Source organism: Lissotriton helveticus, chromosome 8 (assembly GCF_964261635.1).
Source record: "Lissotriton helveticus chromosome 8, aLisHel1.1, whole genome shotgun sequence".
Lineage (NCBI taxonomy): Eukaryota > Metazoa > Chordata > Amphibia > Caudata > Salamandridae > Lissotriton > Lissotriton helveticus.
This window is the reverse complement of record NC_136069.1, coordinates 1,023,613,247-1,023,625,681: the sequence shown is the minus strand read 5'-3', so window position 1 is coordinate 1,023,625,681 and position 12,435 is coordinate 1,023,613,247. Positions and strand designations below refer to the sequence as shown.

General features: G+C 43.0%; 1 protein-coding gene across 1 annotated transcript in view; it reads left to right on the top strand.

Moving 5' to 3' along the window:
• Positions 1-12,435, top strand: part of EGFL6 (EGF like domain multiple 6) — a 580,012-nt gene that overhangs the window by 545,553 nt on the left and 22,024 nt on the right. Inside the window, exons 10-11 of the mRNA XM_078657865.1 lie at positions 2,204-2,299; positions 8,306-8,571. Coding sequence (XP_078513991.1) covers positions 2,204-2,299; positions 8,306-8,571 — 362 coding nt within the window. The remainder of the gene's footprint in view (positions 1-2,203; positions 2,300-8,305; positions 8,572-12,435) is intronic.

Below are 12,435 nucleotides of genomic sequence, written 5' to 3'. Positions count from 1 at the left end.
CAATACTCGTAGGGAAACTAACCTACTGGTCTTCCGTAGGCTATTGAAGACTTAGCTTTTCCCCTGAAAACATCTTGCCTGGATCTAGCACAGCAATTGACAGCACTGGGACGCCCACGGGTAGCTACGCGCTGTAGAAATCCAACTCAAATTAAAAAAAACTACTATAGGACATACAGCAGTGGAAGCTTACCTAACACAGTGCATACAGCAGTGCAACCTTCCATTACACAGGACAAACAGCAGTGCAAGCTTCCCATACGCATGACACCGAGCTGTACAATTTCCCCTTATACAGGTCAGACAGCTGTACACACTTTACTTCTATAAAGCATACAGCAGTGGACGCTTACCTTACACAGGACTGACAGCATGGTAAGCTTACCTAACACAGTGCAAACTTTCATTACACATGTCTGCCAGCTTTAGAATGTTTTCTTGCAGAGGCAGTAAGCAGTACAATCTCCCCTTTTACAGGCCAGATAGCTGTATACACTTTACTTCCGTAGGACAGACAGCAGTGGAAGCTTCCATTGTGCAAGACAGATGTCAGAGTAATCTTCCCTTCAACTGGACTGAACAGCAATAAAAGGTTGACCACAATTTTTAAAGTTTTAATCGTCTTCTTTTATGTAGGTTCGTCTATGTACATTCATTATGAGGTATTCATTTAGTGAGTCATCTTTTGTAAGCAGGCATGTTTTTGGGAGTGATTTCTTTTGTAACCCTTTTTTATAGGCGGTGTCATATTTTAGGGACGGACTGGATTGTGCAGATGTGTGTTTGTTATGTAGGTTAATGTTTCATATGTAAATACATCTTTTGTTGCTGTAAAGATACCACTCCACACACAAAATACCATTTCACTTAATTACACTCCATAACACAAAATACCACTGCACATAATTCCAGTACACTCAAAACCACATAATTACTATCCACATAATTCCACTACACAAATCCACTTCGCACCACAGAATTCCATGCCACACAATTCCACAACTAACTAATCCAATCCAACCAACATAATTCCACTATACACAATGCACATACACTCCATAAAACATAGGTAAAAGACAATAACATTTAGAATGCCAATAGCTCTAACTCAAACAAATGCAAGACCGAATGCATTTCCAATGCTTGTTATACATGTTAACACTTTCTGGGCAAAGGTTTTAATTCATTAGTACCAGTTGTTTAACACCCAAATACAGCAAGCGACAGAAATGTGACCAGTCAACCCTTGCGAAGGGCCTTCAACATGTTTTGCTGCGTTATTAGTAACTTTTGATCCACTTGAACTATAAGCAATTATGGGCCAGATGTAGGTCACCAAATACCGGTCGGTAACGGCCGATTTCGGCCGTTACCGACCGGTATTTGGTGATTGAGATGAAAGGGGCCTACATTTTACAGAATCGGTAAATTTACCGATTCGGTAAATTTACCGATTCTGTAAATCTATATGTAGGTGGCACTGAAAACAGTGCCACAGGCCCCTAAGAATTTGTTATTTACCATGTAATACTATTGCATGGTAAATACCGAATTCCTGTGTACATGCACATCTGTGCATGTACACCTGTGCCATGTGGAACACATACATGCCCTAAGGGCATGTATGTGTGCCACATGGCACACAAGCCTGAATCAGGGGTGCAACAGGGTGTCAAAGTGACATTCGGTGAAATTCGGTAATTTTACCGAATCGGTATTTACCGATTCGGTAATTGCCATTGGTTCCTATGGGCCTCAAGGCCCATAGGAATCAATGGCAATTACCGAATCGGTAAATACCGATTCGGTAATTACCGAATATTACCGATTTGTTAATTTATTTGGTAAAAATACCTACATAGCATTTACCGATTTGTAAATACCGAATCGGTAAAATTCGGTATTTACGAATCGGTAAATACTATTTACCTACATCGGGCCCTATGTTTGTTCAAATTAAATCTGTAGTTTAGGCAGCATATGATGCATAATTTGTTAAAAGAGTCATATCTATAAACGCAGTAGTTGCAAAATCGCATTTTTCCAGTAACACTGAACTCAAGTAGCATTTTTTACATCAGTTGTGTAGGAAACGTGAGGTCAAAAGATTTACAAGTGGTAAAAGGTATATACAGAATGACTTTTGCAGGTGTGCATAAGCTCAAAGTACTTTTGTTCATTTCTCATTTAATGTATTTTTCAGACCTGTCCATTGACTGCAGCTTCGACCTAGGGGTTTGCGACTGGAAGCAGGATCCGGAAGATGATTTTGACTGGAGCCCTGCTGATCGGATAAATGGTAAATCTCTCTTTTACACTATTTTAACTACATTACCAAATGGAGCTTTAAACGTTTAAAGTATTATTCTAATATATGCAAAACATACCACAGTCGATGCAATGTATTGTAAATAATGGCAAATTTAAGCTGCAAAATCAGTTTCTGATGATTGTACGGGCACAGAAGGGGCAATTGGTAAGATAGTTCAGTCTAAAATCAAAACACTCTAGGTTTTCACACCTTTTATTGGGCTGACTAAAAGTAACATTGGCAATGACACTGTCAATTATTTTGCAGTCTTACATGCTTTTATGACAGGTACACTATGACATGTTGGAAAGAAGTAATTCTTACCAGTAATCATCATTACAGCAAATTACATCGCTCACCACAGCCTTAATTACGGGAAATGATTTTGAGTTACTAGACCCAGATGGTGTACCAGAAAAACTATTCACACGTGAGATGGCAGAAAACACAAGGCCCATGTTTCTGACGTCTTGTGAAGTAGAGTACCTCCAGAACCAAATCCTGTGTGTATTATTTAAAGTTATCCTAGAAATGTCGAAGCTATGTGCTAAAGGTGCTGCAAGAACTATGACGTGGAATAGAAGGAAGTGGGGACAAATTTACAAAATATTATGCATGCATAAATGGGCATTTGTAGTGCTGCAGGTCTAATTGTGCACTACAGAGGTGGTGGCAGAAATCTGCTAACACCCGTCCGTAATACACATTTGTGTTGGTGACATTTTAAGCCCACTCAGTGTAAAGTGGACATTCTTTTGCATGGTTTCATGAGTGGCATAATGTCATATGACGGATGTATTGGTCTTAGGTTGAATGTGGGCCCTGTGAAAGTTTAGCCCAGCTCTGAAAGGTTAAGGCCCCCCTGCACTGCCTTACGCCCCTAAGTAGCACCACTCTATGCAACTGAAGTAATACTTTGCCCTTGCACCTGTGGCACAGATGCAGGTGCAAGGGCAAAATGGCCTTTGGAGGATGAGTTACCTGCATGCCATTTCAGAGATATACCTACTTAGTGCACCCCACAATGGAGCCCTATGGAAGGAGATAGAGAGTGAACCCTTCTATTCAAGTGGAGGTGTATTTACAGACTTTGGTGAGTTGCTTGCCTCCTGGGGATGTAGCCACAAAGACATTGCTCGGCACACACCACACACTGCATTCAGCCAAAGGTCATAACCAATGTGCACAGAATAGAGGGAGAATGGGGACAGAGAGGGGTTGAGGGCTGGTGTCCATTGACCAACGTATGTACATAGCAGGTTGTTGATTGAAGGTTTGAAGTGAAATCGCTTAGGTCTGTTTGTGTAGACACTGAACCACTGCTCCCACAAAGCACCAGAATGAATATGAAAGAGGGCACTATTTAGTAGACAAGAATTGGCAAAACCAATAGGCTGCTGACTTTGCTTCACACACCACCTATTTCACTGTGCATGTGTTGCAAAAGCAGCCCCTGCCTCCATGCACTCAGAGTCAGTGTGTAAGACGAAATTGGAATAACCAAAGAAGGACTGCAGAGGGATGGGTGCTGTGGTTGTGTACAAGCTGTGCAGCTGTCAGCCGCTCATAGAATGTACGTGTGTTGGGTTTAGCCCTTTTCGCAGGGTTATCCCCAAACTTTTTGCTTTTTCCTCCTATTTTTCCTGCCCTGCTTTTGTTGTATTTAGGACTCTGGGCACTATACCACTGCTAATCAGTGCTAAAGTGCATATGCTCTCTATTTAAATTGTTATTATGATTGGTCACCCTGATTGGCATATTTGATTTACTGGTAAGTCCCTAGTAAAATGCACTGAGTGTGCCAGGGCCTGTAAATCAAATGCTACTAGTGGGCCTGCAGCACTGAAAGTGCCACCCATATGAGTAGCCCTGAAAAGGTATCTCAGACCTGCCACTGCAATATCTGTGCGCAGTTTTAAACTGTCATGTCGACCTGGCAAGTGTACTCACTTGTCAGGCCCTAATCGTCCCTTTTCTTACATGTAAGACACCCTTATGGTAGGCCCAAGGTACTGCCATGGGCAGGGTGCAGTGTATGTAAAAGGCAGGACATGTACAGGTGTTTGTGACATGTCCCGAAATGGAAATACTGCCAATTTTGTTTTTCACAATTGAAAGGTTATCTGTCCCATAAGATAGAATAGGAGATACTTTGTATCAACTTAAAAGTATAACTTCCCATTGGGACAAGATGGAGAAATAAAGTCTAGGCTCTCTGACCTCAGAATTTAATAATACATCTTTTAGTAAAGATGGTTTTTATATTGTGTGTTGGAAAATGCCACTTTTAGAAAGTGCTCATTTTCTTGTTTAACCATTCTGTGTGCTTTTGCCTGTTTGTGGTATGACTGTCTGGTTTTGGAGTGACAGGGGCTGGGGATGTGCATTCACTGTAGACAGCCACTGGGGGGTTGAGGTGTGCATGGCCCTTCTTGGATTACCCAGATCTGGGCTGAATAGATCTAAAACCCCAGCACTTTAAATTACTTCTGGACTCAAGAGGAACCTTGGCAAAGGAGGAGAGCTGAAGAGCTGTGAGGAGGAGTACTGCTGTGTGGCGTTGGCCTGCAGTTGCTGTTTCTGCCAAGGAATGGACAAAGACTGAAACTTTGCTGTGAACCTGCTTGAAGAAGATCTCCAAGGACCTGTGTGTTCTGGCCTCCTGAAGTCTCAGGGACACAAAGACTTCACCCCTCAGCTCCCCTGAAAGCTGCTGCTGAGATCTCTGACGTGCATGTTCCAGTTCTGGGCCTCTGGAGGTTGTTCATGCTGTTGGGAGCTGGAAGAAAAGAAGAACTGAAGAAATCAACGCATCGTTCTTCTTGTCGCTGTTTTTCCGACGCAGCACCGCTGTGCGAGAAGAATCACCGCCATTGCTGCGGCACTGCAGAACTGATGCAGCGCCTATCACGGCTGCAAGTACCGACGCGTCTTGAGGGTCGCAGGTGAAGAAACCAACACAGTATCGCTGGAAGCCAGCGCATCAATCGCTGACGCATCCCTGATTCCATGCATTGTACCTGTGTGGCAAGTTTTCCCGACGCATCACCCTTGGACCAGAATCATCTTGGAGTTGACTTTCCCTTACAGATCGGACTTGACGCATCACTTCTCCAGTGTTCAGCAGAACTGTTGCATCGTCTCCCCGAGGTCTCAGGAACTGACGCATCTCTTTGTTTCTTGACGCTTCCCATCTCTGCAGCTGTTTGGCCTTGTGAATTTTGACGCATCTACAGGTACTTTGTGAGAAATCACGCATCCATAGTTTTCTATGGACCCAGTTACTTGAAACCTTTGAAAAGTCATATTCTTATTACATGTATGTTGGATTTTTGTCGTTTTGGTCTTGTTGAGTTTAGATAAAGATACTTTATTTTTCTAAACTGGAGTGGTGTCCGTTTGTTGTGTTATCACTGTATTACTGTGTGCTTTGAGTACAAATACTTTACACATTACCTTTGGGATAAGTCTGTCTGCTCATGCCAAGCTACCCAGGGGATGAGCAGGGGGTTATCTAAGGTGTGTATCCCCCATACCCTGACTAGAAGCAAGGGTCCCTATTTGGACAAAGGTACCTACCTCTGCCAACTAGAGACCCCCTTAATAATTACAGAATGCTGACCACAAAAGTGAGTGATAGTAAGATTATTCAATGCATTAAGGCACATGGGACATCCTCTACATTTTGACGGAGAACAATGTCCGACAAACTTTAAATAAGCCTCATGTAAAGTATAAGATCACAAACTCTTGTTGAGTAGTTGCCACAATCATAGGTGAATATTTACAAGGGCATTGCGTCACCGGAGCGTCACTTTTTCCAATGCTCCGGAGGCGCAATGCCCTGCTCCATATTTACAAGGCAATGCTAAGCCACTATGCGTGGCTTATCGCTGCCTTGTAAATATGGCCCTCCTCACCGCAGTTTTCTGCAGTAAAGGGGCTTGGATGGGTGTTGCTATGGGCATTCCTACACGACACCAATTGATTTTTTAAACTGCTCCAGATTTCCAAGGATCTGTAAATCTGAGGCAGCTGCAAAAACTAACACCTTTCAAAAGAAGGCATTAGAGTGGCGCAACAAGGAGAAATACTTTTATTTCTCCTCGTTTTTGCTCCTTCTATGTGTGCTGCATTGTGCAGCACAAATAAAGGAGCAAAACGCCATTAATGATTGACTTTGTGCAGGAAGGTATCCCTTCCTGCACAAACGCAATCATCCCTGCAAGGCAAGCACCCTTTCGCGATGGTGCCTGCGCTCACGCTAGGAAGCTTTTTTAGCGCCAGCGCAAGGGAAAAACTGGGGTGCACCATATTCTTGTAAATATGGTGCACCCCTGTTTTTTGTTTTTTTTTATGATGCAGGGCGGCTGAGCTGAATTGCTTCCGGCGCTGTGCCATTTAGTAAATATGCCCCACAGTTGCTACAAGATTGGCGATCCCATTAGCGTGCTCAACATGAAGCTATAATTGAATATGTGTGCAGCCTGAGCAACATTCCAGATCGTTTGAACATGATAAAAGACAGGGACACAAGCGAATACACAAGGCCATATGTATCTTAGTTCCGTTTTGCGAATTCTAAATAGCGATTTTTAAGGAATCGCTATTTAGAATTCGCAAAACGGTATGTATGTAAAAAAACGTTTTTTTAGCGATTCCTTAGCATTCCTAATTTGCGATTAGCAAATTGCTAATTGCAAATTACCCATTCATTTCTATGGGCCAGGAGGCCCATAGGAATGAAGGGGAAATTTGCGATTAGCAATTTGCTAATCGCAAATTAGGAATATTTTCAAGGGTGCAGGGGTGTCTCAAGAACACCGTGCTGGACCCCTGAAAATGACATGTGGGGGCATATGGCGCACATACATGCCCTAGGGGCATGTATGAGCGTCATATGGCACCTTTGGGTTTTTTTAAATAGCTTTTTTTAAAGAATTCGCAACTTACCACTAACTAAAAGTTGGTGGTAATTTGCAAATCCTTATGGGCATTTTTGAAATATTTTTTCTTTGATACATTGCATTTAAGGAATCGCAAAATTTGCGATTCCTTAAGTGCAATCTCAAAATAAGGAATAGCAAATTTAGTGATTCCTTATTTTGCAGTAAAAATGTTACATACATACCATTTAGCAAATTAGCATTCGCAAAGGCCGAAATTCGGCGAATTTCGGCCTTTGCGAATGCTAATTAGCTTGATACATATGGCCCTAAATCACATGTACCTCATCATGCACCGTCACACATGCTAAATCTGCATCGTACAGCTCATCAATGGAAAGGGTTTACATTGATTCTTTCGTGTATTTGGGCTTTTGAACACTGTACTTATATGTATTCAGTGAAAAAAACAAGGGACTTCCTACTGGATTTAAAAAGAACCCATCTGGCACCTACTGATGCAGTTATGAGCCAATAATATTTAAAAATGTGCAACTCAAATCATGAAATGTTCTACGTAGCCGTTCAATGGTTGTCAAAGAGCACATGCCAACAGCTGGATCCAGTGGTAATCATTTCCATGTACTCTACTGGAATTTCCCCGGAAGTATATGCAAGTAAGAAGGTCTAATGTTACAGTTATACTAGTAGCCACAGACGACAACTGTAAATGTCAGCAGAAAACGTCACGGCACATTTAAAAATATACAATTAATCTACAGGTGGTTTAATCTCAGCGTTTTGTGGTATCTAACCATATTCAAAAAGGAATTAATTATTTTGTGTGAGATTTGTGAGCAATATGCTTGAAAAAAGCAAAATGTAACGTGAGGCCTATTTGAACAGTTCATTCATTTCAAAGCACGACTGACCTAACTACCATGTCCATAACAAAAATTATTGTACATATTTGTGAGTCAGAAAACATACTCTGCTTTGACTTACTGTGGGAATCCCTTGTACGTATACATCACTATCTGATGAGAAGTATCACTAATTGCATTCAAAACTGACCTGAGTGTGCGTTTTTTTGGGGTTTTTTTTGCAGCTGAGGGACATTACATGGCAGTGCCATCCTTCCTGGGGCAAAAGAAAGACGTTGGTCGCCTCCAGCTTCCACTCACCGACCTCAGGCTACGAGGCAAATTCTGCTTGACGTTCACCTACCGCATCGCTGGAGAAAGAGTCGGCAAACTGCGGGTGTTCCTTGGCCAGAGCACCTCTCCGGCATGGGAGCAGAGCAGAGGCCGGGATGAAGGCTGGAAGACGGGCAGAATTGAAGTACCGGAGGCCAGTCCAGAACCTCTCGAGAGCGTGAGTAATAGACCCGGAGTTCAAATCAAATGAAATCAAAATTACTTTATTCGGTTTTCTTGGTGTACAAAACCATAAAAGTATGTTTCAGAGATATTTTTCCCACATTTCAGTAATTATAAAATTATCCATATCTTTAAAAACTAGTATATGATAAAATTCATTTAGATATTTAACTGTTCATAGAATACAAAATTATTCAGTCATTATCAAAAAACAATATAAAAAGGACGTCTTGCACAATTAAGTGGAAAAAGCAAAGATCCCGGACAATGAAGTCATAGACTACTCTAAATTTGGCCTGTGCCTAACAATAAACTTCAGAAATTTAATTATAACTTTCGTTATACATTCCTCTTCCAAAAACTGCAAAGAGAGCAATGCAGGGCGGCATCTTCGAATGCCCATAGATTTTATAACCGGGATGAGCCAAAGCCTTCTAGGTTCACTATAGATCATCGCATGGACAAGGTGGTAATGCTGGTGCCCAGTTGTTGTTATGGTTGAGAAATACTTTAGCCGAGGTAAAAGGGGCCCACTATCCCATGTGGCAGGCTCATTTGGGTGGGATTCTGCAGACCTATTTCTGCTGGAGACGTTTAATACATATGTAGACTATACAATGCACCGCTCTGTCGACAAAGCCACGCGTTTCTTTTTCATTGTATTAACGTGTGTAAACGAGCATTACACTATATTACCCAAGAGCCATTTACGTAGCACTGTCATCACTCCATATCTGGTTCGAACTATGCAAAGCTGCTTATAAAGAAATAAATAAATAAAGGAATATTTATAATGCAGTATATTTAATTTAGAGTCCACACGGTTGCCATCTTTTGTTTGAAATCTAGAGAAGGAATATTATGTGTCTGAGAAGGTAATGTGTTGTTAATTTTTATACTTCTTTAGTGGGTCCAGACAGAGATATGGCAACCCACAAATATACAGGACAACCCACATTTGGAAATGTCTCACTTTGGGTGACTTAGACGACTTAGACGATATGGAGTAGTGTGGCTCACTGGTTAGAGGCAGCAGACCCGAGAACAGAAGTCGGCCCGGGACCAGGGTTCGATTCCCGACGCGGCAGGGTCGTGGACCTTGGTCAGCTGACTTGATAATTCTCGCTTCGGTGCTTACACTAATCAGGGATCACACTCGGCAACTCTGGGCATTAGCTTGCCTAATCTCCACAACGGCCCCACCAATTCCGGGGATGCCTGGCTCCACCTTGGGGACTCCCAGCAGGGACCATCCCACAGGGAAAGCCAGGACGGGTTCCCCAGAGTTATACAGCGCCGGGACGCCCCGTTGCTGGGGCAGCTGTGCGCTTTACAAGTATACTACACACATACTACATAGCAGTGGATATGTGAAATGACACGTTAAAAGGATATCCGGCTCCCGTTTGTGAATCCCAGTTTACAGTACAGATAGAGAAGCTACGTCTATGAATGTTACACTTTACTCTGGCTCCGCGTTTTTCACTGATACAGTTGAGCCTCTTTTGACATGAAAAGGAAGTGATGCATTGAAAGCTGATTGAAGGGTGACGATTAAAATAGAGGCACTAAAATTAGATAGAATATCACTCTACTTCGCAAAATTGGTTGAATGTGGTGGTGAGCTTGTGAGTGAGGCTGGGGAAGGGCAGCATAGAGTTCCAATAAAAGCTGTTACAAGGCGAGGGTGGCCAACGATCTCTCCCAGATCCTGGTTTTGTGCAGAACTATTGTCTTTGCCAAAGTCTTTTACCCTTGTTGAATAGCAGTGAGGATGCTGTTCAGCATGGCTAAAAGCTTGTGGCGAGGCATACGATAGAGTGGCATAGTGGAGAGTGGAGTAGAGTGCCCTAAAGTGGAGGTTCGTGAAGTGGTGTACAGAAGTGCAGAATGGTGTAGAGTAGAGTGGATTGCAATAGAGTAGAGAGGCGTTAAGAGGCGAGCAGTCCTGTGGCCTAGAATTGACTGGCATAGAATGGAGTGGCAGAGACTAGAATGGCGTAGAGCAGAAAGCGTAGAGAGGAGTGCAGCAGAGTGGCATAGTGTAGAGTGGAGTAGACTGGCGTAGAGTAGAGTGGGGTGGCGTGACGTTGAGCAAAGTGGCTTTGAATGGCATGGTGTGGCTTTGGGTGGAATGGAGTGGCATAGAGTAGCAGGGAGGGAAGTGACTGGAATGGAGTGGGGTAGGGTGGAGTAGGGTGGTGTAGACTGGATTGGAGTGATGGAGGGTGGTGTGGAGTAGAGTGACATAGATTGGTATATAATGGAGCGGAGAGGAGTGGTGTGGCATGGTGTAGAGTAGAATTGCATGGATTAGAAAGGCACAGAGTAAAGGGGCGTAGAGCAGAGTGAGTAGAGTGGAGTGGCATGGTGAGGCATAGAGTCAGGTGAAGGGAAGTAGAGTGGTGTAGAGTAGAGTGGGGTAGAGTAGAGTGGCATAGAGTGGGTGGAGTGATGTAGAGTGGCGTAGAGTAGAGTGGAGTGGTGTATGGCGCATAGAGAAGGGTGGTTTAGAGTGACAAGGAGCAGCATAGAGTAGAGTTGAGTGGCAAAGAGAGGCATGGTGTAGAGTAGAGTGGAGTGGTATAGAGTGGTTTAGAGTGGAATCGAGGGGCGTAGAGTAATGTGGCGCTGAGTAGAGTGACCTAGAGTAGAGTGAAGTGGAATTGTATACAGTAGAGTGGTGTACAGTACAGTGGTGTAGCATACCGTGAAGTGGGGTTGTGTGAGTGGAATGATATAGAGTGGTGTAGATTAGAGTGGCATTGAGTAGAGTAGAGTGGCGTAGAATAGATTGGAGTAGGGTAGAGTGGAGTGGAGTGGCATACAGTGGAGTAGCATAAAGTTGAGTGGTGTAGAGTGGTACTGTTGTGGGTGTAAGTAACTAAAGCATAGATATAGGCAAAAGATAGAGTGAAAGCAACATAAATAAAAAGCTTCACGCATGTGTGAAAAGTAGTAAAGCACATTCCATGCCCAGGAAAAATACCAAAACGTATAAAAAATTGTGCATTGCAAAAAGACGAGGAAGAACAAAAACGAGGAAGAACACATGTACTTGGTCTACGCTCCAGGGAGAGGTACCAAAAGAAAGCAAGGGAAGCCTACGGAAGCTAAGTAATCAAAGATTGAAAATGAGAGTGACAACGATTACAACTAATACTATGCTGTAGGCACACTGAATAGTAAACAGTATGTCTTGCAGCACAGCACATGTGCTGTGTAGGCGAGACCATAAAAAGCAGACCTAACTTGTTCCTTCATGATCTAGCTAATGCAGCATCACTAATCAATGGAGCCAAATACAATGTTTTCTTTATCTTGAGTGTCCATGTTTTACTAACTCGAGTTGCTCCTTGGACCAGAAACCACAGAGAGGCCCTGCAAAAGCTGCTGGTTCTCAGTCCCAAATCTGGTTCCAATTGCTGGGGGAAATGTAAAGGCTTAAATGACCAGGTAACAGATGACGAATTTAGGTGCCCATGGTATATCTGAGTATCAGGACTTTGGGTACCAATACAGCAGTGGCAGCAGGTCATTCGAGCAGGGGAGAAGACAAGCGGCGCAGGCATGCTCGCACTCATCCATCTACACGCACACCCACTCATACCCATCCATTCAAAAGTGCGCACACATACACCCATCATTCACAAGCACAAACACAAGTACACATCCATTCACAGCACAAATACACAAATACACATACATGCACACAGTTTTGTTTATAGCACAAACTCGACCCAAAGGTATCCAAGTGCTTTGCATGAGCACAAGTTGCATTACAGAAGGTCATATTCATTTTGTTAGGCATGGGGAGATTAAGTGATTTGCCCAGAATCACAGGATGTTGAGTGTCTCT